Raw genomic sequence first — 27,204 nt, forward strand, 5'->3', positions numbered from 1 at the left:
TGAACCAAAGCAGCTACGTATACATCACATTTCCAATGTAACTTACGTATGACAGTTGCAGCATCTCCCTAAAAGTGTGTGTACAGGTGTCTCTCAAAAGATATTTCCTAGCAAGTTTTCTGTACTCATAACTTTATACCACAATAAATAGTAATACTAACAATTATTAAGTATACAGAAGAACCACAGTTTCTCTACTACGGTTTCTTTATATCAACGAGCCTTATGTACGTGTTAGGGTCTGATGGTTTATACGGAGAGTAATAATCACTAATCAGGCAAGAAAATTTACAATCAGCTGATGTTTCATACAAGTAGTTATGAATTGTGGGCATTGCATGCATGATTAATTGGGCATTAAATAAGCCGTGATAAAAATAATTAAAAAAGATACATACTTGTGCCATAGAAAGATCTAACTCCTTCATGATTGCGGTCTCAGCGCCTGAAGTATAACCATTCTACAAACCCGATATGTTAAATCAGTCTGATTAATTAATAGGACATTACATGCAATAAGATTAATTCATCAAAAAAATAAAAAAAATAAAAAAGATATTAAGAGTAAAGAGAGAAATTAAGAAACTCACAGCACATCCATAGCTAAAGGAACTACAGACAGCGACAAAAGTGCTGAAGATAACACAAGTTGTGATACGAGGATGATCTCTGTCGTTTTGATGCCAAAGAAGAAGTCCTTCCTCCATCACCACTCTTATACGATTAATCCTCTTCTCTTTATAGTTTCTCTCCCAAGCCAAGAACAGCAAGAAATCTTCTTGACTTGATATAATAAACAGAGGATGATTATAGACAGAGAGAGAGATCGAGAGACAGAGAGAGAGAGACAGAGGAAAGAGTGTTTTCATTTACGTCTGGGGTTCAAACACGTCTTTATTTATTAAAAACACGATCTCGAATTTCTATCTTTTTTCTTCAACCAATTATTATCTTGAGAGCTAGGTAGCGAGATGTAACATCAAAATTATTATTGAAGAAGAAAAAGACCTATCAGGATACTTTGCAACATAGGACGGACAGCTCAATGCCAAATAAATTTACAACTACAAATTATCTTAAGGGTAAAAACAAAAAAATGGCTCGGTCCAAAAACAAAAGAATCGTACAACTTGTATTGAGCACAGATAATGAGCCAAGTTCACTGTGATACATTCAAAGTTGTCATTATTATCTTACCATCCACAAAGAGACAACCTCTAACTCGAAATTGTTGAAAGATATTAGTAATATAGTACATCCTTTGAAAACCGAAAAAATAAAAGAAATACTACTGTCTATATATTTAAGAGCAGATGAGATTGCAAAATCAGCGATAAACTCAGCTTTTAATGTACCAGCTACTGTACCGGTTGTTATTTAATGTCAACAATCTTGAGAGAGAAGATAAAACGCAGCGTTTTTATAAAGTTTGTAAACTTTTTTTTCCATGATCTGAAACACGACAAAATGATTGACCAAAACATACTACCGTTCTACGCAAATCCGTTTTAGAAACTGTCGAATCTGTGTAACAAAAATATGCCCCATATTACGTTCTTAGATTGATTTGTATATTTATTATCTGTCAGATAATATGCCCCATGTACCAAAAATCTGGTGGATACTGAATGTAAAGTAAATAAGAGGAAAAAAAACACAAAAAACTAGAGCATCGCATATCCGAAATAAAAGAGTAGAGTGATTATATATTTCCGAGAGAGAACAATTTACAAATGGGCATATATCCTAGTGTGAGACATTCATTTGTTGTCTTAATACTAGGATAAGCCATTGTTTTGGCAACGGAAAAAAAAGGTATAAATAGTATATATTAAATATATAACACTATCAAGAATATGCAAATAAATTTTATATTTTTTTCATAAACAATATATTACAACGTAAATGTGTATTTAGTTTGTCCCGGTAAGAGAAGCTTGTAACTCTTCCAATGATTTTCCTTTCGTTTCCGGTACGACCATCCAAATAAATATCAATGACATTCCTCCCACAGCCGCAAATATATAAAACGTTCCTATTTAAATTATTAATAATCAACAAAACAATACACAAGTCAGCTTTTTGAATTGAATTAAACAAAACCTGAATCTAATAGATATATTTTCTAAATAAACATCTTTCATTTCTAAAACTGTCAAAAAATCGAAAACGATTTTAAAAACTTGTATCTCTAGCTGTATTTTTACCTTGCGTATTTATTCTTATTTTTTATGTGTGGTTAAGTGTGTGAGTGTTTTTTTTTTTAAAGCGACTCTTAAATATTTAAGAAATCTTAACTAAAATCATTATATATAGAGAGAGACTAAGGACCTGCTGCGCTCCATTCGAACATGAAGTTGAAAGCGTAACTCACGAACCACCCACTAGTCCATGAAGTTAACGCCACGATCGTCCCTGCTGAAACTTTTATGTTTATCGGAAAGATCTGCAACAAAAATTAAAAAACAGAAACACAATAAAACCTTTTTTCTTTCATAAGTAGCTAAACTATTTTATTTTTATTCTACTCTCTCTTTATTATACTACAAGATTTCAGAAGAAAAGTTGTTTACCTCAGACATAATGACCCAAGGCAACCCTCCTATACCGATTGCACTAAATCCGAAGTAGACCTAACAAGATTTCATTTAAGATTTGTAATACAAGTTAATACCACAGAAAAAAACAAATGTAAAAAGTTATGAATAAGAAAATGAATGATCGTTGATAAAAAAAAGCTATGATTTTACCAAAATGTTTACGAAGACGAAAACTCCAGTCAATTCAGGAAGTACATTCATTTGCTGTATTAGAAACAACAATCATAAAGAATTAAAAATCATATTATTAGGTGAGGTTTTTTACATTATACGTGTTGATAGTGATCTCATATTAGTCCAATTAATATATACTTAAAACACTATAACAATAACCTCTTAACAAGCAAAAAAGAAAAAGAAAAAAAAAACCTGTAACGTGAAGCTAACTCCAATAAGCAAGGACCCGATGGACATTCCAACAGAAGAAGCCTACAATAAGGTTTATCATAGATTATATTAATAAATGATTATACTGTCCTGTGCTACAATAATGTTTATCAAATATTATATTAATAAATGATTATACTGTCCTGTGCTACAATAATGTTTATCAAAGATTATTTTTCTAACCAATAGGAGTGGTCGTCTTCCCCATCTATCCACAAAAATCAGACCAACCAAAGACTTTGGGATCTACAAAGAGTAAAAGACAACAATCAATAAAGGTATAATCGAAATAGATTTGAGAAAAATGATTTCAATAAAGAAAATACAATTATAAAATACGCACCACGAACACACCAAATATCATTGATCCAAGTCTCTCAGGAAAGCCTGTTAAAAGAAGCAAAATGCATATTAATATCGATGATTATTATATATTGCTGGTAATAATCATATATATATATACTAGTATCAGACTTTGAAACAAAATTCTAACCAGATCTTCTAAATATGGCATTTGAATAATATGTGATGCCGCTAGCTCCACATAATTGTTGTATCAACATTAGACCAATTCCAACCTGTTTGTTTTTAATATAGAAAATGAACCATTACTTTCATCAAACGTAAAATGATTAGCTTTTTAACCTTATTGCGCCAATATATGTTACCGTACCACAAGAGTTCGTCTATACTTCTTCTGAAACATGTCACAGAAACTGGACTTCGAATCTTCTTCAAGCATTTTTGTCATAACCTGAACAAAACATAGCAAGCGTATAAAACACTATTACTATCTTTTTTTTTGGGGGGGAAAATAACCTCAATAACTTGTAAAGAAATTATACTAAAAATTTAACAAAAAATAAAAAGATAGAAATTATACTAATAATAAATAAGAGCTAATGTTTGTTAATAAAAAAAAAATACCTGAATTTCAGCGGATTCACCTGAAACATCAAAGTCTTTCCCTCTAAGTCGATGCAAAGAACTTTCTACTTCTTTGCTTGAACCGACTTTAGCCTGAAAGAAAACAATAAAAGTTTTTTTTTTTTTTTGAATGATTGAAGTACAAACTATAAATACTTACGTCAAAACTCATAGTCGAAATTCAATATATTAAAGAAAAAACCAACCAGCCATCTCGGAGATTCCGGTATATAGTATATTCCGATCACTTGAAGGACACATGGAAGAGCACCTGAACCGGGTAATGGAGATAAATAAAATCGACATTATGTACATGAATATTGAAAAAAAAAAACGAACATGTTTGAAAAACTATATTAGTGTTTTCAATTTGAGATATTACGTTACCTATAACAGCCATTACCCGCCAATTAATTACAGTCCCAAAGAAATAAATCAGGGAAACTCCACTGTTTTGAAGAAGCTAGAAACCCAAAAATAAAATAAAAATTGGTTGTTACGATTAAAAGAAAATAATAGCTAATTTGTTACAAAAAATAACAAAACAATAGACGTTATATAAAATAAAAAGGTACTAGTATAAAATAATAGAGTTACCTGATTTGAAGCAGTGAATGCACCACGAACATGTTTTGGAGTGATTTCCGCAATATATACAGGGACCTTTGTTTGGGATATTAAAATGGTTGTTTTTTAACTTTTAAGTGATGTGTCCAAATAAAATACTATACTAGTAGATGAAATCACAAAAGCTAAAGTAAGTAGAGAAGTAATTACCACGTAGCTAATCAAGCCCACTCCAATGCCCAAGGAAATTCTTCCCAAGTCCAGCCAGAAGACATTCTTTTTGTTTCCCACATATAATTCAAATCTATTAATTAGAGATATTTTAACAACCAAGTTATTATCTAATAAGGGTTTTTATTTCGGATTTATTATACCTTTGCGAAGGCAATGGCGAGCCAGCCAAAAATGCAAAAAAAATCGCAGGTCCACAACGTCTATAATCGCACCCAAAAAAACATATATAAATTAGAATTTTTTGTTTGGTTCAAAAAAAAATAGAATCTCATACTACGTACTACTAAACACATTTTCAAATAAAGATTAACATAGTGCATAATTAAATAATTTATTATATGAAAAATTAGGGTAAAAACAGTAATTTACTCGTCTTCTGCCGAGGATGACTGCCAATTGACCGCTGAACAAGGCGCCGACCGCACCTCCCACGTTGATGAAGGAACCAAACGCTGCAAACTGTGGGAAACAAATAACAAACAAACAAATTGATTGATTGGGTCAAGCACACTTAATTATGTTGGTCATATTTTAAATGCTAATTTTGTTTTGTCTCTATTAAATATTAATACAAACACTACATCTTTAATCACTTGTTTATATTGTTAATTTGTTATGTAAGTAAGCGCTCGTGTATTCTTTTGATTAGTTTAACTATCATATGAAATTTGTCAGAAAGCTAGTACCATATTCGATACCTAAAATAATAACGAGATTACTTATATAATTTTAAAATACAGCTATATACTTAATTTTTAAAAATACAGCTGTATAACACGTTTTAACAATGTTCATGTTATATTTTCCAAAAAGATAATGATAATAATAATGTTCATGTTCTATAACATGATACAATATACGGTATCAACTATCACATATGAATTTTAACTATATTCATTTTTTAATATAAGTTACGTATCACATATGCATCTCTCTAACTCGTCTGTGTACAGAACAGAGATGACTCTCTATCTCTCAATAGTCAATATATTTCCCAACAAAAGTTTCTCTACTCATAAGTCATAAGTCAAAACTATAAACCACAAATTACTACTACTATTTCCAGTTGCGAAAGCGAATTATTATTATTTATCAGTGATCAATGACGTCTTTATACGTAACTGCATACAGATATAATCAATTTCATTTTCTTCATACCAACCTGGCTTGTTGGGTGAGGTCTCATAGTTTAGAAATCCATACAAAAAAAAAAATTTACAAGCAGCTGATGTTTTATTTCAACAAGTATTTATGCATTTTGAACATGGTTAATTGGGTATTACTACAATATAGTGATAAAAGCTAAAAAGGAAAGACAAAAAATTCGATACTTTTTTTTTGGGGTATCAATGTTAACTGTCAAGTAAAAGATTTGTACCTGTGCCATAGAAAGGTCTAACTCCTTCATGATAGCAGTCTCAGCGCCTGAAGTATAACCAGCCTAACAACGTCCAAGAAATTACAGGAATAAAAAGATCCATCAAAGAAAAGGAAATCGAGAGTAATTAATTAAAGAGAGAAATTAAGAAACGCACAGCACATCCATAGCTGAAGGAACTACAAACAGCGACAAAAGTGCTGAGGATCACACAAGCTGTGACATGACGATCATCTCTGTCGTTCTGGTGAGGAAGAAGAAGCCCTTCCTCCATGCCTCTGTTCTCCTCCTCCTCCACCACCATTCTTACGATTTTTGTTCTCTTTCCAAAGATATCTCCCCCTAGAAAGAAACAAGAATATATCTTCTTGATTTTGATATTGGAGAGAGACAGAGAGAGGGAGAGACAGAGTGAGAGAGAGCGAGAGAGAGAGATGAGAGAGAGGGAGAGACAGAGAGTTTACTTGTAAGGTTTAATCACTTCATAAGTTGGACAAGTGGGCTTGATATATAGAATAGGGATCTTGAATATAGTATTATTTACCTTCCAATAATTTCGAGTTTGGTTGTTCCTTTGTACTAAGATAATAATGACAACTTTCTTAAGTGAATTTAGCTCATTATCTGTGCTGGATACAAGTTGCACGTTCTTTTTTCTTTGTATTAGTTCCAATAGTTTATGTATTTTTTGTATAGGTAATTAATATTTTGATTAAAGTTATGTATTAAAAATATTCTTTTTCATAATTTAATTTATTAGTATACCTTTAAAACATGGTTGAAGACTATCCAAATTACTCAAGTCCAACGTGTTACACATTCATGTCAGGAGCGTTACAAAATTAGAAATAAATACATATACTTGAAAATAAAGGCTACCAAAATTGACCAGCATATCCGCTGGACTTGCTTATCTACCGTTCATTAAATTGACAGTTCTATTTTTCAAAAAAATTAATACTCAAATTATTTTACGAACATCCCTAATATTTTTTAAATGAGCGTTGTTTAAAAAATAAGTTTGAAAAAGAGGGTTGTTTATTAAATATATACACGTATGTTCTAAAAAGGAAAAAAACTCTGAGACTATGACAGTACAAAATTATATAAAAAAAGACCGTTAAATTTGGCTACCGTTTATTATATATATTTACAGTTATGTTTTTACCTTTTCATTTCACTACACGAACATATTCACATAATTAAAAAAATCCCCAGTAGTTTTTTTTTAACTAGTGTTATTTAAAAACTTGTTTGTCAACTTGATGATACGCATATATTAATCAACGGAGAGTATTTAAATATATATATATATATATATACAAACAGACATGCCGAAAGTTACTGGATAAATACTTCTTTTTTTTGAGGTAAAGGAATATTTGTGCCTAAAGTATCTTTTTTTGGTCCGGAGAATATTAGTTCCTAGAACTCTTTTAAAACAAAGAATGGTTTACAAATGAACATGTCATTGCGATTATTTTATATTTTAATTATTTTTAATATCGGTGAAGACTATATATATATGTATAATGTATGAGAATTAGTTGAGAAAACGAAGACTCTATAAAGTAGAAACGGGAGTTTTGTTAACTAACTTGCTAAATTATAGGTAAAGCCAAGCATAGTGATAGTGTAACGTGTTTCTGTTTCCAACATGCTGATGATGATGCTGCTGCTGGTAAAACAAATAACAACATTACTTTATTTGGCGTCATCATACAGTATTATATCGTTCTTCATATCGTTGACATGAATGACTTTTTTTTCTTCTTGTGGGTGTTTGAACATGAATGATTTGATTGTTGAATATGGTGGAGAGATAAGTATCAAAGCATTGGTGGGAACAAGTGAGACCCCACCCCATCCCACCCTCTTTTCATATACTATTAAACCCTTACCCAATAGGCCAACGCCAATGCCCATCCCAGTATCCCATATATCTAATCACACGTTATTTTTGCTGGTGATCGTTCAGGCCATCTTTAAGGGGGCATCTTTTACACTGATATTGAGTATAAAAAAATAGAAAAAACTCAAACAATAGAGGAACAAGCGGAACGGTCCCATTTGTGGATGTTGTGGTACATTTGAAAGGCAAGAAATAAGAAAGTGTTTGAAAATATCTCTAAAGCTCCGCAAGATACACTGGAGAAAGCTATCCAAGAAGAAGTTTGGAGAAGAGCAAATAACAGAGATTTAGCACCAGCGGTAGTAGAAGCATGCATACCTTCGATTTCAATTCCTCAAGATTCTCTTGTATGCTTTATAGATGGATCTTGGCATACAGAGGAGGATAGGAGTGGGCATGGTTGGATTGCGTCTATCGGTGATAGAATCCTGCACATGGGGGTAAAAGGATCGCGCAGAAGCTTATCCCCATTACATGCAGAGTTAGATACCCTTATTTGGGCTATGGAGTGCTTATTAGCGTTGGACCTGGATAAAGCTCTTTTTGCTACGGATTGCTTAGACCTCCTAAGGATGACGACTAATATCGAGGATTGACCGACATTTTCATCAGAATTGAAGGATTTTATTCATTTTAGAGATAGATTTGCTAATTTTAGTATTAGATATATCCCATGAGGATAATATTCGTGCCGATAAACTTGCGAAATGTGCAAGAGCACGTGGTTTCTGTTTCTCCCATGTAAACTCGTCGGTACCTAATTGGCTCTCTCTCGAAGAGAGTCATCTCCGATAACTTAATATATGGGGTTTGATCGAGAAAAAAAAAAAAAAAAAACGCGGAGGAACGGTCTTGAGCAAAATCTGGTCTTAAACATTGATTTTGATTTATATATATATATTTTTCTCTCTTTCTTTCTCTTACCTCATTATAATATTATTATCTAATTATAATATTATTATAATTACTTTAAGATCGGTTGTCCCGTTAAAGATGGCCTCAGTAGCAATACTGTTGATATATAGATATAGGCATATAGCCATATAGGATTGTCAATTTGTGTACCACACGACCACTACCACTACCACCCATACTCATTCGTTGTAAATATTGGCTCCTTTTGCGGTCCTTCATAATCATTAGCGAGTAAGTACCAATTCAGTCGAAAAACTCGGTTTTGTATATGCATTGAATCTTCTCTTTCAGGACCACTTATTGTATTTAAAGAAGATTTGAATTTCCCATAAGAAGAATATTATACAAAATTATAAAATATGAAGTCTCCCAAAACGCAGCCCGTTCCAAACAGCAATCATATGGTTTTTAATTAACCTTTTAGCTAAAGCTTGTTCATCAACGTAATGAGTAATTTCGAGATTAAAGAAAAGGTCTGAAAGGAATCATAAAAAAAAAAGTGAAAAGGACAAGAAATATATCTCTTTCCACTATCCAAAATTTTCCAAGCTATTAAAAGTTTATTGTTGGTGTTTTTCAAACGCAACCTTTTATACCAATACTTTTATTGAACAAGACATGTTAGATACGTTGTAACTCAAAAAAATTCCTTTTGTGGGCGTAATAGTGACAAAATTATCTTTCTTACAAAAGGACTTGACCCAATCATTAGTCGAAAGAAATCTCATTCTTTCGTTGTCTCTCTCTTCTTCATAGTATTTTTGATGGAAATCTTTTTGTATATACATTTTTTTTGTCTGAACAAATCTTTTTGTATATACATAAAGACGTTATTATATCTGATTATCTGAAATTGAATACTATACTCTTTATATGAAATGTGTTTTTCGAAGGCCTAAAAAAATTGGCAAATGAAAGCAATGCCACGAGGCCCACGACCACGAGCACATATCTTATGATCTTTAAACTATATTTTTTTTGTTTCTATTAAATTTTCTACTTAAATAGACACGAAGAAAAAAAAATATACAAAATAAAAATTTAAAAATATTTTGAGTGAACCAAATTAGTATTACAACTAATAGGCTCTAACATGAGTATATTAACCAAATTATTGATTACCTATAGTGTCCTCGAGCAAGCGAGTGAGTTTGCTGTCACAGTTAGATATGTCTTTTCTTTCAAGAGAGAGCTAAAAACACTTGTCGAATGACACCAAAAGAGAGGTTTATCTATCACCAATGACATTAGGCTTCTTAGAATTTCCGCATCCTTCTTGTGACATGCCTCGAATCTCTATTGTGTTCCCAAAGTCAAAGAAAATAGACATGAGTAATAATGCAAAAAGGTATTATACTAAAGAACAAAATTTAGTTGATAATTTTTCTAAGATCCTAATCAGTTCCATCAATATATGTTTTTAAATTTTTTTTCTTAAGAAAAGCTAACTACTTTATTATATATTATAAGGAAAATTAATAGTTTTTTTGTTATGAAAATAATGATTTATAATATGAAAGTATTCATTATTAATTAAAAAAAGTTAATAATAAAAACATTTAAAAATTAAAATAGTATTAGATTGCAATTATTTTTAGCCGCAATTTTACAAAATCGGCTTTCCTAAAGGATAGAGAGAGTTAAATACAAATTAAGTAAAAGAATCATCTTTCGAGGTTTGGTTAAGCTGAGTAAGCTTTATCCTCTCCAGGTTTGGTTCTTTTAAGAAAATGTCATCTCTCTAATTAAGTACAAATGAAGCTCCTCCTACATAATTCTAAGCCGAAAAAAGCTAACAAAAAAAATGACATGAGATGGTGTGCAATCATTAAATCCATTATCAAACCATATAGAACATATCTAGTAATCTTAAAGAAAATGTCAACAAGTGTAAATCCCAAATTGGCATCTATACACTCATCTACTCAATAGAGTTTTTGACCATATTATGAATCTAGAAGCTAATCCTACAAAGCAGTCCACACTTGGAACATAATTATCATGACTTGATCAAAAGTTAAAAATTTAGTGAATTGTGCTGTTTATCAGATACTCTTAATATATTACACCAACAAATGGAAAAAGGTAATGGACTTAAGGAAACAAATCTAAGCGAGTTTGCATTGACAAAAGAAAAAACAAGAAAGGGGATTAGTTGAGTAGTGTTGTATAATTAATAAATTTAAACGGTAATCTAGGTAGGCCTACTATAGATAAGCCCAATGGGTTCATCTCGCACTACGAATCTGTTACCGGGCTAATTTATTTGGTACATATAGGAGGTACGATACGATTCAATATTTCCTGTGTTGACCAAGAAATCAAAACAAAAAATTTATTTTTGCATTACCTTAACTTACTTAAATGCTTAAAACAATAAATCGTGTTGAGCTACTTTTAATTATTTTTAAAAAAAGGAAAGAGATGGTGGTTTGCCACGTTAAAAATAAAGACTTTCCAGATTGACCTTTAAATTAAATCTCTATTTAATTATAAAACTTTAATTTATCTGGTGTAATGGAGCAGACGTGGATAATATTATAATTTAGTTAATCATACAATTCCATAAATTTGTTGATATTGGAATCTTTCGTTGTATTAGTTGTATCTCTTACTGTATATTAAAAAAAAATACAAAAAAAACAAATTTTACAAACACACACCACTTTGTTATTGTTATTAAAGGCTTAAACATATTACGTAGAGAATTTAGTAAGGGGAATTGGCAGAAGTAACGTACAAAAAAACTATATTTTATTGAGTAATCATTTTAACCAAGAGAAGGTAATATTCTTTGTATTTTGCATATTATGTACTTTGTTAGTTCTGTTATATGATCAACAGTTACCTATCCTCTGTCTCTCTCTTACAAGCCAAAGAAAGAGAGAGAGTTCTTTCTGGATTGTAGAAAGATTCGTCAGCGATTGATGGAGAGAGATTCGGCGTGGACTGTGACTGGGTCGGAGGGAACGACGGCTAAACAGCTAGGAGAGCCTGGGAATCGATTCAGCAAACAAGGATTTCGATTTCTCTTTTTTTTTTCTCTCTCATCACAGAACGTAAATTAAATCTTTTTTCTTTTGTTTTTGGGGGTCATCTTCTCCGGCGAGAGAGAAAGAGCAATGGACTCTCCGTTATCAAAAACCGATGCGTCGAAAGAGAAATTTGTGGGTTCACCACGGCCATCAACAACGACGGCTGATTCAAATGCGATGAGAGGTTGTAGACTCGCTAATCTTACATGGTTTGGTGTTGATAAAGTGGAGCTTCGTCAAAAGCTTATGATGCCTGAGTATTTCCGTCTAGCTATGCGTGACTGTATCAAACTGAAGGATTCAACCAGATTTATGTGTTCAGGCCTGTCCATATTAATGGTTGTTTTCATTAACCCCAAATCTGGTGGTCATCATGGTCTTGTGCTTAAAGAGAAGCTTCAACTGTTGATGAGCGACATTCAGGTTCTGCTCTCACTACTCCAGATCATGTGTTATTCTTGTATCAACTTAATAGCTAATGTGTTAGATCTAGTGCTTTGTTTTGAATTTGGAAGGATGAGTTAAGTTCAAAGATTGAGTCTTTTTGGAAATTCTTGAGTTGATTGTTGTGGAAGTGATTTGGAGTTGTTGATATTGGAACTTTGTGATGATTCTTTATGGCTGTTGTGGTGATTCTTTACAAGTGTTTTACCTTACGGAAGTGAAGCCTCATGAGTTTGTAAGATACGGGTTGGCGTGTTTGGAGATAGTGGCAGCGAAAGGAGATGAATGTGCTAAATAATGCAGAGCAAGGTTGAAGATTATGGTGAGTACACACAACAATATATTTTTAATCTCATGGTCTTTACGTTTTTAGCAATTAGAAATGTTGACAATGGAATTTGTTCGTTAGAAATGTTGACAAGGCCCTGTTTCAAATAAGGTTGTATGATTTTCGAGTAATGAGACTGAGGTCCATCGACGAGGCTTTCGATTGTGGCTGCTTCAAGCAGGCTGTCGATCCCACATTTGGTTTACCATTCTATTCCATTTTCTAAATTTACGGTTTAACATTCTATTCCATTTTCTGGTCTTGCAAACAATTATTCTATATCATGTTCCTTGGAATGCTATTACCCAGTTTGAGTTTTGAAGGTAGTATCCTGTAGGGTTTAGTGAACCTTCTTTTTATGTGTTAAATTCAAAATTGTTCTAATATATGTGTAATTCTTCAAACTTCCGAGTCATGCCATTTACATCTATAAAATTATTAATGTTTGTATCTATATACATAACTTTTAAATTTTAAAAATAAAAGTGCAAATTTATTTTTATTCTTATTGTCCTCTGCAATGCAATTTCAGACTTAAATATGAGTTTTATACTATATCGCAGATATTTCTGTTTCATACACACATAGTATTTTAATGACTAAAAATTACGTATACACACCTACAAAACTAGACTGACACATCATCTGTACCCATTGCCACCACAACAGCGTGTGTATGACGTCTGGGCGTAGTTTGATAAATTCATATTGCCTTTTGGTCAGTTACTTAATTTTCCCAATTAACCTGCTATATTCTTCATTTTAGTTGTGATTTTGGTTACCTACCTAATTCACCCATTTAGTTAACTTGCGCATAAAATAAATAAAAAAGAGAGAAATTGAAAATGTCTCTCGTTTGGTTTTGGGGTGGGGTGGTGCTTCAGCTTGAGCAGGAAGGTAATGCAAACGAACCACTACACATATACCATAATCTAATCTCTGGAGGATGAAGAAGATGAACGATTCTACTTAGTCTTGGCAATTTCTCTCAGATTCCAAGGAGGAAGAAAAAAACCAAACCCTAAGAAAATTGTGTATCTCTCAGATTCGATGAGTCCGGAGAATAAATTGCTACCGAAGAGGCACACAAGAAAGAAACAGAACTTTTGGAGAAATTGAATATATGTTTTTAGGTACTTTGCACGAGATTATATTCATGCACGGAATTGTCAACAATAAGGCTGACGTTTTTGCCTTTGGAGTTCTCCTCCTGGAGCTCATAACCGGCCATCCTGCTCTTGACGAGTCTCTGGAGAGCCTTGTCTTATGGGTGAGTATAAATACCGGTTTGACGTTTGAGACTAAACCCGACTCCGGTTCATTGTTTATTGGACATTCCATCTTTTATCAGTCTTGTAAGAGTTTCCTTTTTCTTTTATATGGTCACAGGTTATAAGCCGTTACTAGAGGAAAAAGCGATAAGAGAACTAGTTGATCGAGCTTAATCAGTTAATTTCCACGCGGGCTTCTTTATGCATCTTCTCTTCTACAAGCCAGGGTGAGGTAGGAACAATGTATATCCATCCAGGTTTAGGTTTAAAAAGGGGTAAAGAAACAAATTAAATTGTCAAATTTTTTGTAGAGCAATTAATAAAGGTTTGGTTCCGGTTTTGAAATTGATACATAGCTTTGTACGTTACGAAACTTAATCTACTTGTCCCATGTGTGATTGTTAATAAGTCCGGTCCAAACGTCATCTAGAATTAGATGCTGGCCGTTTTGAATCGGTTATATTATTTTGAAATGTATTCAGGTTGTAGAGTTATTAAACTAGGTCAAGAAGGTGTGGTGATGACTCCAAGAGAAGCCAAGAGAAAGATGATGCAACCTACGTATTATGAAGAATTGTTAGAAAGTGTAAAATATAACTCAACTAAGCACTTGAGAGATCCTGATCTCATTAGAGAAATTGCTTTAGCTTCTTGAAATTGAACAAAAACATGGAGTATACCTATTTTGGGTTATTCAATTTTTTTGTATTCTCTTTTTTTTTTTTTTTTTTAAGAACGAAAAAAAAAACCAGAATTTTGGATGTAATCTTTAGATAATTAAAGGTAGCTAGATCTTTTGCTTTACAAACAGAGGGATGGAACAAACAAAAATTAAACCGGTTCAATTTTTTTCATATGGTTTTGATACCGATTGAACCGAGAAGATTTAAATCACGTGGGAGGCGTTGTTATTAGATTTACGCGAAAAGATCTGAAGAAGACATTAAATTCTGGGCCATGAATTTTTGCATTTTGCAAATTTACCCCCAAAACAAAAGAGAAAACGTTTCGTCTCTCTCTCTCAATAGTCAAAACCCTAATCTTCGCCACCACTTTACTTTTTTTTGCAACCTCCCTGAATCCCCAAAAAACCAATGGAGGTCGCGTCCGCTAATGGTAACAAGAAAGCGACGGCCCTCAGTCGCCGGTCTTCCATAGAGGAGAAGTTCCAGACGTTGAAGTCTCTACACGCCCTCCTCGTCGAAAGAGTTCAGGTCGATTCGTTAGAACAGGCTACTAATGCATTTGAGACCGACTTGGCTCGTTTTGTGTTGGAGAAAACGAGTTTGCGTGGCGAGTTGGATCAGGTGAGTGATGAAAATTTCGGGTTGAAGATTGAATTGGGTCTGGTTTTTGATCTTTTTGAATCCCAGGTTAGAGAGATAGGTGTTGAAGTAGAGAGGTTGATGAGGGATAGAGAGAGGGAGATTAGGGTTTTGAACGAGACTGTGAAGAATTCGACTACGGAAGAGAGGGTTTTGAAGGGTATAGATATCGGGTTGGAGAAAGAGAAGACTGACACGGACTCTGAGCTTGAGAGGTTAAGGTAGGAGAAGATTACAGTCGAGAAAGAGAAACTTTTGGAGAAGTTGATTGACCAATTGTCTAGGGAGAAGATTGAGCTTGAGGAGCGTGTTTTTAGTCGGGAGGCAAAGCTTGATGAGCTGAATCAAAGACTGATGAGCTAACGCATGCTGTTGCTGTGCTGCAAAAGGATTGTGATGATCAAACCAAAATTAACGATAAGCTTACCTGCAAAGTTGGTCAGCTAAGCAATTCCCTTGCGCAAGTTGAGCTCAAGAGAGAAGAAGCTGATAAAGCACTTGTTGAGGAGAAGAGGCATGTAGAGGATCTTCAGGAAATGGTTTTAAAATCAAAGAAGACGACTGAAACAACAGCTACAGAGGAGATTGAGGGCGAGGGTTTGCTCACAACACAGAATATTTTGCAGAGTCAATGTGAATCATTGAAGATCGTAAAGGCTATATTCGAAGAGGACCGCGTACGGCTCAAAGAAGCTATGGGTGCTCTGAAAACAAAAGTAGAAGTCGCTGGAATGGATGCAGAGCGCAACTTAGCGATGCTAAAGAGAACTGCATCTGTGTTGTGTGAATTACCGAGCCGAGAAAATGGACTGACTGGCGAGCAACAGAAGCGAGAAATTGGAACAGAATGCTATGCGGTGGAGCTAGAGTCGATGGAGAAAGCTTTCAGAAACAAAGTTTACATCATTGAGGAAATGAAGAAAGAAACTGAAGCGGGACGCAAAATGCAGAACTTATGGATTCTTCTTTCAGTTGCGCTTGCGATTTTTGGCGTTAGCTCTTTTTTCCATGCATGGACAAACTTAAAATAAAACAAAAGCAGCCGAGGGTTTTTTTGTTCTTTCTTTTTTTTTTTTTTTTTTTTTTTAATTTTTCNACTTTTGTCCATCAATACATTGAATTGGCTCTGTTTAAAGTAGCCTCCTTTCTTTCTTTAACACCGCGTTTACAAACTCAGAAACCTCAACCAACCATGATGACATTATGGAAATGATTCTTATTAGGCAAGAAGTAAAAAACCCAATCGTAGCTTGTCTCTCTAAAATGCATAAGCAAGCTTAACCTCTTGACCCGCATTATTGAGTCCCTCTCGAATCAAATCCAAAGACGCGTCAACCACAAGAAAGCGTTCAAAAACAAAGAGGATATAATCTAGGAAATGAAAAAAAAAAAGAAGAAGAAGCTGAGATTGTCTTACGTTTATTGATTGCGCCTAAACGTACACAAAGTACAATTAACCTAGGTTACATTCACAATAAGTATAACCGGAAGCCCAATGTGGCCCAATAGAGATCATGAAGCAAGTCAACGGAAGAGGCACACAAGAAAGAAACAGAACTTTTGGACTCTCGTTATACTAAATCATCCTTGTAAACCGTTGGTGGTTTGTTTGACTTGTTCAATAATAATAATATACACTCTTGAGAAATGGAAAAAGAAAGAAAGAAAAAAAAATTGAACTTCATTATAAACAGTTGGTTAGATTATGAAGTTGACAAAAGAAAGAAACGAACAATAGCGACTTGTTTGTTCGACGCCATTTTGACATTATCAAATCTTGTTCCACCCAATTTCTCCAAAGGAGAGAGATGGTCGTTTGCCACGTTAAAAACTCTCCACATTCCTTTAAATCTGTATTTTAATAATAAAGCATATAAAACTTTAATTTATCAGGTGTAATGGAGCAGACGTGGATAATATTATAATTAGTTAAATCATACAAATTTTACACCACTTTGTTATTTTACTTTAAGCTTAAATATATTACGTACAGAAATTAGTTAACTTGCGCATTTTTAAAAAAAAAAAAAAAAAAAAAAAAAAAAAAAAAAAAGAGAGAGAGAGAAATTGAAAGTGTCTCTCCTCGTTTGGTTTTTGGGGTGGGGTGGGGGTGCTTAAGCTTGAGCAAGAAGGTAATGCAAACGAACCACTACACATATACCATAATCTAATCTCTGGAGGATGAAGAAGATGAACGATTCTACTTGACAAATTTTCGAATTTTTGAGTTTTGGCAAATTTCTCTCAGATTCCCCCGGAGGAGGAAGAAAAAAAAAAAACCAAACCCTAAGAAAATTGTATCTCTCTCTCTCTCAGATTCGATGAGTCCGGAGAATAAATTGCTACCGAAGAGGATCATCCTTGTGCGGCACGGTGAATCGGAAGGGAATCTCGACACAGCGGCATACACAACGACTCCGGATCACAAGATCCAGTTAACCGAATCCGGTTTGCTTCAGGCTCAGGAAGCTGGAGCTCGTCTCCACGCCTTGATTTCCTCTAATCCTTCTTCCCCTGAGTGGCGCGTCTACTTCTACGTATGAGAGCCACCAAGAAGGTCAGAGAACGATTTGGCCGCTTTTTCTATCGCTTCCCTGAGGGTGAATCCGCCGCCGACGTCTTCGATCGCGTCTCCAGTATGTTTTCCCTTCCTTCTATAATCTCTCATTGAGGACTGATCTGTGGTGCTTAATTAGTTTAGCTAAGCTTGATTCAGATCCTGTCCTGTGAAAGTAGCAAATGAATATTTTGGTTGAGTAACAGAACAATGACTATAAACCAAATCGATCTCAGATCCATGCTTGATGTTATGTTTCTGATCACGTCTTTAGATTGATACATTCAGTTGTCATGAAGTCTCTGATCCATTCTGTTATATGTTTCTGATTCACTCTGTTTTGCGGTTTACAAGTTGTGGTCTTGAATAAAGTCAGAGGCTTGGCAACTCATTGCTGCTGTCGTTTTGTTTTTCTCTTTGCTTTGTGTGAATGAACTCAAGATTCGATTTTTTTTGCGTTTTCTTTGACAGGTTTTCTCGAGTCACTATGGAGAGACATTGACATGAACAGACTACACATTAACCCGAGTCATGAGCTAAACTTTGTGATTGTATCACACGGCTTAACATCGCGAGTGTTTCTGATGAAATGGTTCAAGTGGACTGTGGAACAATTCGAGGGACTAAACAATCCCGGGAACAGCGAGATCAGAGTTATGGAATTAGGACAGGGTGGTGATTATAGCTTGGCGATTCATCACACAGAGGAAGAGTTAACGGCCTGGGGATTGTCACCAGAGATGATTGCAGATCAGAAATGGCGGGTTAACGCACATAAAGGCGAATGGAAAGATGATTGTAAGTGGTACTTTGGTGATTTCTTCGATCATATGACAGATTCGGATCAAGAGTGCGAGGCTGAGGCCACTGATGAAGAAGATGAAGAAGATGAAGAAGAGGGGAAAAGAGTAAATCTGCTAACGAGTTCAGAATATAACAATGAGGCAGAGTTATACAATGGAAAATGCTGCTGATAATTTTACAGAACAAAAAGGATACATGAGAAGAAACCATTAACTACAGAATTTGGAAAAAAATTGGATTTTGATAAAGCTTTCTGATTTCTTAGTTGGTGGAAAAGTGTGTACAAACTTGTATCTGGTGGTCTATAGATACACATCTTTATAACACCCGTTACATGAAAGTTTGAAGATTCATTTTCTTCTGTCAAAGCACTTGTCTTTGTGAAAGAAAGTTACAAAAAATGTTCCCTTTATACTGTGGCTAAGAAATCTTGAATTAATGGAAATGATCCATTTAATCAGTTTTTATTATGTCTGCATAAGGAAAATGATAATGGTAAATTTCTCAGTTACATTGCTAAAGATTTTGAGACGACACCGTCTCAGAGTATTTACCCGTGAGAATGTGTAGCGTAACAAACCGGTTTGCAGCTTCAGTGTAGTGAATGCCGTCCCAGTTAACATATTTAGAGCTATCAATGCAAGGTTTGGCGGTTTTTATTGTACCATTTGATGTTGCTGTCTTACCGCAACCAACCTGATCATCGAAGTTCAATGGCGGTCCTCCCGTTCCACAGCATACCATTATCGAATGATCAAAACCTATTATCAGACCAGAAAAGGTTTCAAACAGTGAACTAATTATACTTTCTAATCAGAAAGAGTGAACTAATTATAATACGTATACCGTATTTGGAATGATTCAGAATGAGGTCGGATTTGATCGAGAAGATATCTACGTATGTGAAATGGGAACCGGGATATAGTTGAGGGAGTTTTTTGAAAAGACCATTAAGCTGCAAATTGAAAAACTGAGCAGCTTGGTTATGGTCACTTACACAACCAAACTCATCAAGCTTAGATTTGTCTTTCCCAAATCGTGACACAACTTGAGCCAAACACCCAAGTGGCCCTGTGTTGTGTATCCAAAAATTTCTTGCTCCTTCTCCATATAATCTCTAAACAAAAATACAACATAAAAGAAAATATATATAATTAGTGTACTTATATGACTTGGTTTAAGATATATATATATATATTCATCTAAGGTATTATTGTTTAATCTGATCCAATAATTTTTGCCAGCTAGACTAAGTGTGTTTTTATTTTTTAATTAAACAAAAATAAAGATTCATGCAAAAACACCGACCGTTATTCCATCTTGAAATATATCCAAGATTGTAGGAATCAGAGCAAGAACTTGATCAAATGTCTTGGAGTAAAATGCTCCGGCAAGATCATTTTGTCCGATGTCAAACATATATAATCCATTTTTGAAATAATATTCGGACGGTAAGTATTTTTCGAGCTCTTTATCTGAAAAACAAAAGAGAAAAAACAAAAATACATGGGTCCTCGGTACTAAAGGTCTTCAACTAAAGTCTAAATTGTTGATGACTAAAATTTCGGTATAATTTGATCTTTATGTACCTTGATGTATCAGTTGAATGACTTTGGACTTAAAGGTGATGAACTGAGAGACTTGAACACCAAAACCAAAGGGGCTATACGATGCAGCATTTGCCTTCTGAATCGTTGACCCAGCCGCTGCAAAATTGCAGCCTCTCCGGTAACTTTGTCGGCTTATCGAATCTAAATAAGGTCTCAAATAGGGCCGATCAATTGCTTCCACTACAAAAACATATATAAAAGCCCATTCAAAAACTTGTCATGTTAATTAATTGCTCATTCATAAGTAAGACTCCATATATACCACCTCACAATGTAAATTACATGAGCGTGAAAACAGCGTTATATCAAAAGTCATGTTTTTCAGTCGACTAGTTTGTTGTAATTCTTGCAACACTTCTAGTAAAAAAAAAAAAGAATATAGAAACGATGAATGATGAGATTACTTAGAAAATCGACGATGAGACGTCCATTACAAAATCTTCCGGAAGATGGAGGTTTGAAGTAGGTTTGTCCATAGGAAGGCTGGAGAAGGAATCCAAGACCGGATGTGAGTTCTCCGGTGTCAGAGTTAGAGTCTCCGAAGTTGAAAACCGCCGGAAAATTATGAGAAATCGGAAAAGAACCGGCGAGATGAGGCAGAGTATGAGAGATGGCTACAAATAGTAATAATGTAAGAAAAAGGTTTTCCATGGCTGCTTAGTCAATGTATTTTTGGTCCTCTCTTTAAATCTTACAAATACACATGTATATATATATATACACTGCATACATTTGTATCCATAGACAATAAAAAAAATATGTAAATAAATACGTCATATATATATCTTTATATGTATACGTGCGTGAGTATAATTATTGAAAGTGGGAAAGGATTTTGGTTGGAATGGAAATATGAAAAGAAACAAAATGATCAAAGTCCTCTCGTGACAGTCTTTTGTTTTTTATACAAGGAATCACACATCAGTTTTGATAAGGCTCGATATATTAAAATTAACGGTCTTAATAAGACTTAGAACCATTATCAACGGGTGGTTTTACTTTTATTGTCTGAAGATAAGATAAGTGTCTGCAAATGATCTGACTTTGATCTTAAGTCTTTATGATTGTGTATACTACTGATTTTGCATTAAAAGTATTTTATTTTATCACCCATTAGACGAAACTATTTCATGCGTGTCTGCGTGAGCAAACGTGAAAGACTTATGGTTTCCTATCCCCTTTTGAATTTTGATTACAATATATATATAGTTTTTTTACAACAAATATAAAAGAGACAATTNGGGGGGGGGAGGAATCGTTTACATAAGTATCAACATGCGATTATAATTTTTTTAAATAAAAAAAATCGAAGATACATTATATATATGATAAGATTGCATTACAATTTTTATATATATAAAAAAAAGGAATGTAGTGTCTAAAATATATATATGTGATAGAAAATTTCTGATGTAAAAATCACTATTCTTGATCTGGAACTGTTGTATTAATGTGATGAAATAGATTAAGGCTTTAATTAAGCTCTCATAGTTTAACTTTAAGGTAATTAATTGCGTATAAGTGCGTGTCGTTTAGGTTTGGCCCAATAAGGCCTGGTAAGCCCAAATACCCCTTTTTACTGTTTTAGGTTCTCTACTAAGAATCTCGCCGGCGCTTCGTCGTATCGACGATACGGTATCGTGTCCATCCAGATAATCGGAATTTAAAAAAAAAACAGCCAATGTAACGATGAGAAAAGCCACCAACAGTGGGGATGGCGAATTCCGATTATTCAACCACGATTCCTATACTATTAAATTGGGATCTCTTGCATTATTTTCAAGCGCTTCTATTCTATTTTAGTGGCAACACAAAGTTGGTAGGAGTATCTTTTTGTCTTACTAAATTCCAAGCAACATCATAAAAAAAAAAAAGATAAAAAAAAATAATTGAGATGCGTGCAAGGTTTCTGTCCAAATTCTTGTCGTTTTATATATTTTGGGAGTTTATGGTGGTGTTGTTATATTGACACACTTTACACTTCACTAGTTCACTTACTTTAGTGGTATTATTAATAACTAAACTTGTAATCACAGAGACCAGAGTTGAGAGTTCCGCTTTGGTTTGATCACCGTCTTCAATGACAGAACCGGAGGTGATTCACTCATGGTCTGCACCAAGATCTCTCAGCACCAGCCTCATGTACTCCTTTTCTCAGGTATCTTCCCAACTCTTTTTTTTCTATTTTCTTGATCCAAGAATATGACTGTTAGCTCTAAAGTTTATGATCATCCAAAAACATGAGATCCCTAGAAACAATCACTGTGGAAACCACGCTTTGGTGTTCTTTTGGAATTTGATGTTGTGTCCATATTTTCAGAGAGATGATACTGAAGTTGTCGATGAGCCATTATATGCAGCTTTTCTTAAAGCTACAGGTTTTGATAGGCCATACAGAGATGATGTTCTCTCCAAGATGGTATGTCTCTCTATATTTAGTACCTGATTAGGATTTAGCCTTACTATTCTTTCTTTGAGTAAACAAGTTTAATTTTCAGCCTTGTAATTGAAATAGGAGTGCAATGGAGATAAAGTTGTGAAAGATGTCATATATGGATCAGGATCAAAGAAGTACCGGTATTGTAAGGTGAAGACTCTGTTTGAAAAACTTCAAGAATCATATTTTCACACTGTCTTTGTTGTCACTTGTCTAAAATATAGTGTATTGTTCTGTTTTTTCTTTTACAGCATATCTCGAAACAAAGGCTTTTTGGTTTGCCAAGTGAACTGATGAGTAAAGGAAAGCATTTCATATTGATCCGCAATCCTCTTAACATTCTGGTTAGCTTTCTCATCAAACACCGGTTCTTCTTACCTTGATGCCTGAATCCATTGTGCTTTTAAGATCTCATGATCTTTAGTCAATGTGTTAACTAATGTTTTTATCCTTTTTGCAGCCTTCTTTTGAGAAGGTACACCCTCCATCATTTCTCGAGTTAGGCTTGGGGGAGTTAGTCTCTATATACAGTGATCTATGTCAGATGGGAACTCAACCGGCAGTCATCGATGCTGATGAGCTTCAGCGAGATCCTGAGGTTTTGTTTCCGTAATATGTTAAACATGCCACAAAGATTTCATTTCCTTTAATTGTTTACTGTCTACTCCTTACATGTTATGCCATCCATATATATATGCAGACCACATTACGCGGTCTTTGCGATGATCTGGAGATTCCATTTCAAGCTTCTATGCTTAAGTAGGTCCTCTCCTTGCTTTCTCTTGGGATTTACAAAAGTCGAAACAATAATTTCTTATTTGTTTCTTATGTTTTTTTTTAAAGATGGGAAGCTGGCCCTATACCAGAAGATGGAGGATGGGCACCATGGTGGTACAAGAGTGTGCATAAATCAACTGGTTTCTCGTCTCCAGAAAAGTGTCCTCGGGTAAGGCTCTAGTTTGTTGTGCTTAATGATTCTAAATTCGATCTAAACATGTTCGGTATTCTTGTTTTTCAGTCATTCCCTCTGTCTCATTACGATTTGTTGGAGCAAAGTCTACCCCTTTACAACATTCTTAGGAGCCATGTGAAGCACAGGTCCTCCCTATTGAGCAGTCCCTTGCCTCCTCCTAGTCTCCCAGTTCCTGAAAATGCAAAACTTCTTGCATGGGTCGGTGATGAGATTCTGCCTCGTGATATGGCAAAGGTGTGTTTGAAATGTGCAACAACACTTAACAACTCATGTTTGTGATTTGCATTATCAACATTGATCATTATGTGCTATGTCTTCTTCTTCTTGTTTAGGTTTCTGTATTTGACTCGGTTGTACAAGGCGGTGACTCGGTATGGGAAGGACTTCGAATTTACAAAGGGAAGATATTCAAACTTGAGGAACATCTAGATCGGTACGAACTTTCTAATGCAGAAACCAATAAGCGAATAACAGAGGTGTCTAAGCTATCTTGTTTTATATGTTGTAATCTTGGATTAGGCTATTTGATTCAGCAAAAGCTCTGGCTTTCGAAAATGTTCCAGCACGTGAAGAGGTTAGCATCTGATGATCGTTATGCTAAGTTTTGTTCTGTTAAAACAACGTTACCATGATAGCTTTTTATTGTGGTAAAGCATGCAGATAAAAGAAGCAATCTTCAGAACTCTCATAGCAAATGGTATGTTTGACAATACACATATCAGGTTGTCTCTAACTCGAGGCAAAAAGGTATATTACATTTATATCAACTTTCTTCGAAACAAATTTAAGAAGATCTTGTTTTCCTCTCGACCATTTAGTCTAAATAAAACTATAAAACTTGTTTGATTAAGGTAACTTCTGGAATGAGCCCTGCGTTTAACCAATATGGATGCACACTTATTGGTAAGCTTTCAGCTTTATCCTAACCATCAAGATTGGAAAATAATTGCTATGGATTTTAGTTTTACATGTAAATTTTTTGTTCTGCTCTTTCAAATAATGCAGTGCTTGCCGAATGGAAGCCTCCGGTATATGACAATGATGGTGGAATTGTGTTGGTGACTGCAACTACACGCCGCAATTCACCTAATGTATGAATTTGGCTTCACATTTATCTTCATTATGTCTTGTCTGTCAAAATTATAGATTTCTTAGATTCTTTTTGTTCTTTTTTTCAGAATTTGGATTCCAAGATTCATCACAACAACCTTCTCAATAACATACTAGCAAAGGTACTGTCTTCAAAACAAGAAAGTTCAAGAACTGACATTTTTTATGTGAGATTAATGTTCTTTGTAACGGAACAACCAGATTGAAAGTAACAATGTGAATGCTGCGGACGCCATTATGCTTGACAAGGATGGTTATGTTTCTGAAACCAATGCAACAAACATTGTAAGTATGCCATTGATGATCCATACACACCCCCTTTCGTATTGAAAATTCGATAGAAAGTTGAAAAAGCTGAGGCTGTCAAAGTATTTACTTTTTGTAATACAGTTCATGGTGAAGAAAGGCTGTGTTCTTACTCCTCACGCAGATTACTGTCTCCCTGGGATAACCAGAACTACTGTAAGAGGAGAGAAATTCAAATTCTGTTATTGAGGATTTATATAAACCGTTCTTATCTTTCTTTCTTTTTGTCGATCTTTATAAAGGTCATGGAGCTTGTGGTGAAAGAGAAGTTCATCTTAGTAGAACGAAGAATCAGTCTCTCCGAATTCCACACAGCTGATGAGGTTCTTTCAGCTTGAGTTATATGCGCCTTGCCTCTCTCTCTCTTTCTCTGAACAAAATCTGACAATGGTTTTGTTTTTCAGGTTTGGACAACAGGAACTATGGGAGAACTAAGCCCGGTAAGTAGAGTCTCTAGTAGGTTACGAATAAAACATATTTTCTGCACCTGAATCAATGACATTCACTAACCAAAAGATATTAACTTTGTAAAGGGGTGTAGCTTAAACTATGGGAAAAATAATCATTAAGCATAGTCTCCTCTGTTTACTTTTCTGTGTTACAGGTTGTGAAGATCGATGGGCGTGTGATTGGTGACGGAAAAGTTGGACCGGTAACGAGAACACTGCAAAACGCTTACAAGAAACTCACAGAGGATTCAGGTGTGCCAATACCTACTTACCAAGAAACCTGAAAATACAAAACAAGAGGTAATCGAAATTGTCTATAAAGATATATGCCTCCATCTGACTAACATCAAACCTTAAGTTGGTAAGATATGCATCCATGGTACATCAAACTTTTTTGGTTTTGATGTAATCATAACTTATCAAATGTCTTTCTAAAGTAAAATAAAATAAGATTTGATATTCCACATGATTCAATTGGGTTTTACCGATTTTTTAAGGATTCAACCACGAGGGAACTTAGTCAAAAAAGCATTCAACATTCACATGCTTCAATTGTTTTTTTTTGAGGAAAAAGCATGAAGCTTTTTATGTCATATTTAATAGATTTCCTTTTCACATAAGTAACAAAAAGTTTTCTTTCTTTTTAGGGAGGGGATACCAAGTAAGATTGTGTTGGCCTTCCCCTGCAGTCGTTTCTTCTTACTTCTGTGTTGGCACAAAACGGCGAGTAGTATATGCGTGGCGATGGAACAGTGTGGTAAGAAATGCGTGCTGTTTTTACTTCTTTAAAAAGTCATAACTATTATTATTGGTGACCCAAAAAACAAAGTCAGCGTTCGCTTGTTTGACCGGACGAGTATGACCAATTTAACAATAATAAAGCCACCACGTATCGACCGTTGATTCTTTTTCCTTTATCGACATTCAAGTTTTTATTTTATTAAAATCAATGCTACTATATATTATTAGTAACATAATTGCAATTTGCAACCTTAATCTGAATATTAGAAAGACGAAAAAGAAAAAATAAAAGTAGAGTTCAAGTTAAAGTTAGAATAAACTTATGTAATTTTTTTTCCCCTGGATTACTTATCTTTTATTTAATATATCGTAGTATTAAACATACTTTCAAATCTGTGAAGTCATGAACGTTTTTATAACTCGTAATAGAATTTTAATTGATTTTGAAGATCACTTACATTTGTTGTGTGAGATAACGCGATAGGATTGGGTCGCGTTCTGTGGCCGCCGGAGGGAGTCATCTTCCTTGATAATAAATTTAACTCACAACGCAGACCCACAGGGGTCCAACTCCAACAACGTTCGCCAAAGTGTTTGTATTATGGGAGCCGTATATATTTATAGAAAACATTCCAACTATTCTTTATTTAATTTTGTTGGTTTGTCATCATTTATTTTCGTCTTTTAAGATAATACTGTCAAAGCTTCATGATCAACGAGTAAACGAGTTTTAAAGGCATAACTTTGCTGATGGCCTTTTAAAAAGAAAAAAAAAAACACAAGTTGCTATTTACGAAATACGAATGGCTTAAAAAATTTCTTCTTTATTCTATTAATTGGAGAACCCGATTCTTTAGGACTTTTGTCGTCTCTTTTGAGTTTCTTTTACTTGAG

General features: G+C 34.3%; 6 protein-coding genes, 1 long non-coding RNA gene and 1 pseudogene across 24 annotated transcripts in view; 4 read left to right on the forward strand and 4 right to left on the reverse strand.

Annotated features, from left to right (window-relative positions):
* Nucleotides 1-1,023, reverse strand: part of LOC104764159 (sugar transporter ERD6-like 10) — a 6,412-nt gene extending 5,389 nt beyond the window's left edge. For 4 of the 11 annotated variants that reach the window (XM_019240605.1, XM_019240604.1, XM_019240602.1 and 1 more), the window contains exons 1-2: nucleotides 591-1,019; nucleotides 399-461 (exon numbers count right to left, since the gene is read on the reverse strand). In XM_019240605.1, coding sequence (XP_019096150.1) covers nucleotides 399-461; nucleotides 591-869 — 342 coding nt within the window. In that variant the 5' untranslated portion in view covers nucleotides 870-1,019. Of the gene's footprint in view, nucleotides 1-398; nucleotides 462-590 lie in introns of all 11 variants that reach the window. The other 7 variants (XM_019240609.1, XM_019240608.1, XM_019240607.1 and 4 more) reach the window with 4 other exon arrangements.
* Nucleotides 1,687-6,440, reverse strand: LOC104764158 (sugar transporter ERD6-like 11). Of its 2 annotated transcripts, none has more exons than XM_019240601.1 (18): nucleotides 6,251-6,440; nucleotides 6,094-6,156; nucleotides 5,085-5,174; nucleotides 4,856-4,915; nucleotides 4,692-4,757; nucleotides 4,512-4,577; nucleotides 4,302-4,377; nucleotides 4,121-4,185; nucleotides 3,915-4,007; nucleotides 3,661-3,741; nucleotides 3,481-3,565; nucleotides 3,331-3,374; nucleotides 3,171-3,233; nucleotides 2,970-3,029; nucleotides 2,751-2,804; nucleotides 2,574-2,633; nucleotides 2,332-2,446; nucleotides 1,687-2,005 (listed from the first exon to the last, which is right to left on the reverse strand). In XM_019240601.1, exons 1-18 carry the CDS (start codon nucleotides 6,395-6,397, stop codon nucleotides 1,914-1,916), a joined length of 1,380 nt encoding a protein of 459 aa, XP_019096146.1. In that variant the 5' UTR covers nucleotides 6,398-6,440; the 3' UTR covers nucleotides 1,687-1,913. The 2 variants fall into 2 exon arrangements, with proteins under 2 accessions (XP_019096146.1, XP_010485923.1); XM_010487621.2 differs by having other exon boundaries at nucleotides 1,687-2,035; nucleotides 6,251-6,439.
* LOC104764162 (diacylglycerol kinase 3-like) lies at nucleotides 11,751-13,181 on the forward strand. Of its 3 annotated transcripts, none has more exons than XM_019241274.1 (3): nucleotides 11,751-12,379; nucleotides 12,600-12,721; nucleotides 12,780-12,791. In XM_019241274.1, exons 1-2 carry the CDS (start codon nucleotides 12,043-12,045, stop codon nucleotides 12,695-12,697), a joined length of 435 nt encoding a protein of 144 aa, XP_019096819.1. In that variant the 5' UTR covers nucleotides 11,751-12,042; the 3' UTR covers nucleotides 12,698-12,721; nucleotides 12,780-12,791. The 3 variants fall into 3 exon arrangements, with proteins under 3 accessions (XP_019096819.1, XP_010485940.1, XP_010485941.1); XM_010487638.2 differs by lacking the exon at nucleotides 12,780-12,791 and adding an exon at nucleotides 12,809-13,181 and having other exon boundaries at nucleotides 11,752-12,379; XM_010487639.2 differs by lacking the exon at nucleotides 12,780-12,791 and adding an exon at nucleotides 12,839-13,181 and having other exon boundaries at nucleotides 11,752-12,379.
* Nucleotides 15,093-16,354, forward strand: LOC104767333 (annotated as a pseudogene).
* Nucleotides 17,369-19,144, forward strand: LOC104764166 (phosphoglycerate mutase-like protein AT74). Its single transcript, XM_010487645.2, has 3 exons — nucleotides 17,369-17,455; nucleotides 17,640-17,959; nucleotides 18,352-19,144. The coding sequence occupies exons 2-3, from the start codon at nucleotides 17,863-17,865 to the stop codon at nucleotides 18,852-18,854; spliced, it is 600 nt and encodes a 199-aa protein (XP_010485947.1). The 5' UTR covers nucleotides 17,369-17,455; nucleotides 17,640-17,862; the 3' UTR covers nucleotides 18,855-19,144.
* Nucleotides 19,024-20,994, reverse strand: LOC104764165 (GDSL esterase/lipase At3g05180). Of its 2 annotated transcripts, XM_010487643.1 has the most exons (6): nucleotides 20,699-20,994; nucleotides 20,274-20,474; nucleotides 19,993-20,159; nucleotides 19,531-19,801; nucleotides 19,265-19,445; nucleotides 19,024-19,157 (listed from the first exon to the last, which is right to left on the reverse strand). In XM_010487643.1, exons 1-6 carry the CDS (start codon nucleotides 20,943-20,945, stop codon nucleotides 19,142-19,144), a joined length of 1,083 nt encoding a protein of 360 aa, XP_010485945.1. In that variant the 5' UTR covers nucleotides 20,946-20,994; the 3' UTR covers nucleotides 19,024-19,141. The 2 variants fall into 2 exon arrangements, with proteins under 2 accessions (XP_010485945.1, XP_010485942.1); XM_010487640.2 differs by having other exon boundaries at nucleotides 19,024-19,445.
* LOC104764169 (branched-chain-amino-acid aminotransferase-like protein 1) lies at nucleotides 22,263-27,019 on the forward strand. 4 transcript variants are annotated; one of them, XR_763731.2, is made up of 21 exons: nucleotides 22,263-22,452; nucleotides 22,615-22,713; nucleotides 22,810-22,881; nucleotides 22,983-23,075; nucleotides 23,192-23,329; nucleotides 23,432-23,490; nucleotides 23,575-23,677; nucleotides 23,750-23,938; nucleotides 24,037-24,137; nucleotides 24,224-24,278; nucleotides 24,365-24,451; nucleotides 24,556-24,607; nucleotides 24,710-24,795; nucleotides 24,883-24,936; nucleotides 25,016-25,099; nucleotides 25,184-25,276; nucleotides 25,363-25,443; nucleotides 25,525-25,560; nucleotides 25,725-25,869; nucleotides 26,217-26,326; nucleotides 26,760-27,019. XR_763731.2 is itself a non-coding variant. In XM_010487646.2 (20 exons), the coding sequence occupies exons 1-19, from the start codon at nucleotides 22,375-22,377 to the stop codon at nucleotides 25,851-25,853; spliced, it is 1,689 nt and encodes a 562-aa protein (XP_010485948.1). In that variant the 5' UTR covers nucleotides 22,263-22,374; the 3' UTR covers nucleotides 25,854-25,869; nucleotides 26,217-26,486. The 4 variants fall into 4 exon arrangements, 2 of the variants coding, with proteins under 2 accessions (XP_010485948.1, XP_010485949.1); XR_763730.2 differs by having other exon boundaries at nucleotides 26,795-27,019; XM_010487646.2 differs by lacking the exon at nucleotides 26,760-27,019 and having other exon boundaries at nucleotides 26,217-26,486.
* Nucleotides 24,747-25,306, reverse strand: LOC104764168. Its single transcript, XR_763729.1, has 3 exons — nucleotides 25,191-25,306; nucleotides 24,973-25,076; nucleotides 24,747-24,835 (listed from the first exon to the last, which is right to left on the reverse strand). It is a non-coding gene; the product is annotated as an uncharacterized LOC104764168 (long non-coding RNA).

The sequence above is a fragment of the Camelina sativa genome, chromosome 19 (assembly GCF_000633955.1).
Source record: "Camelina sativa cultivar DH55 chromosome 19, Cs, whole genome shotgun sequence".
Classification (NCBI taxonomy): domain Eukaryota; kingdom Viridiplantae; phylum Streptophyta; class Magnoliopsida; order Brassicales; family Brassicaceae; genus Camelina; species Camelina sativa.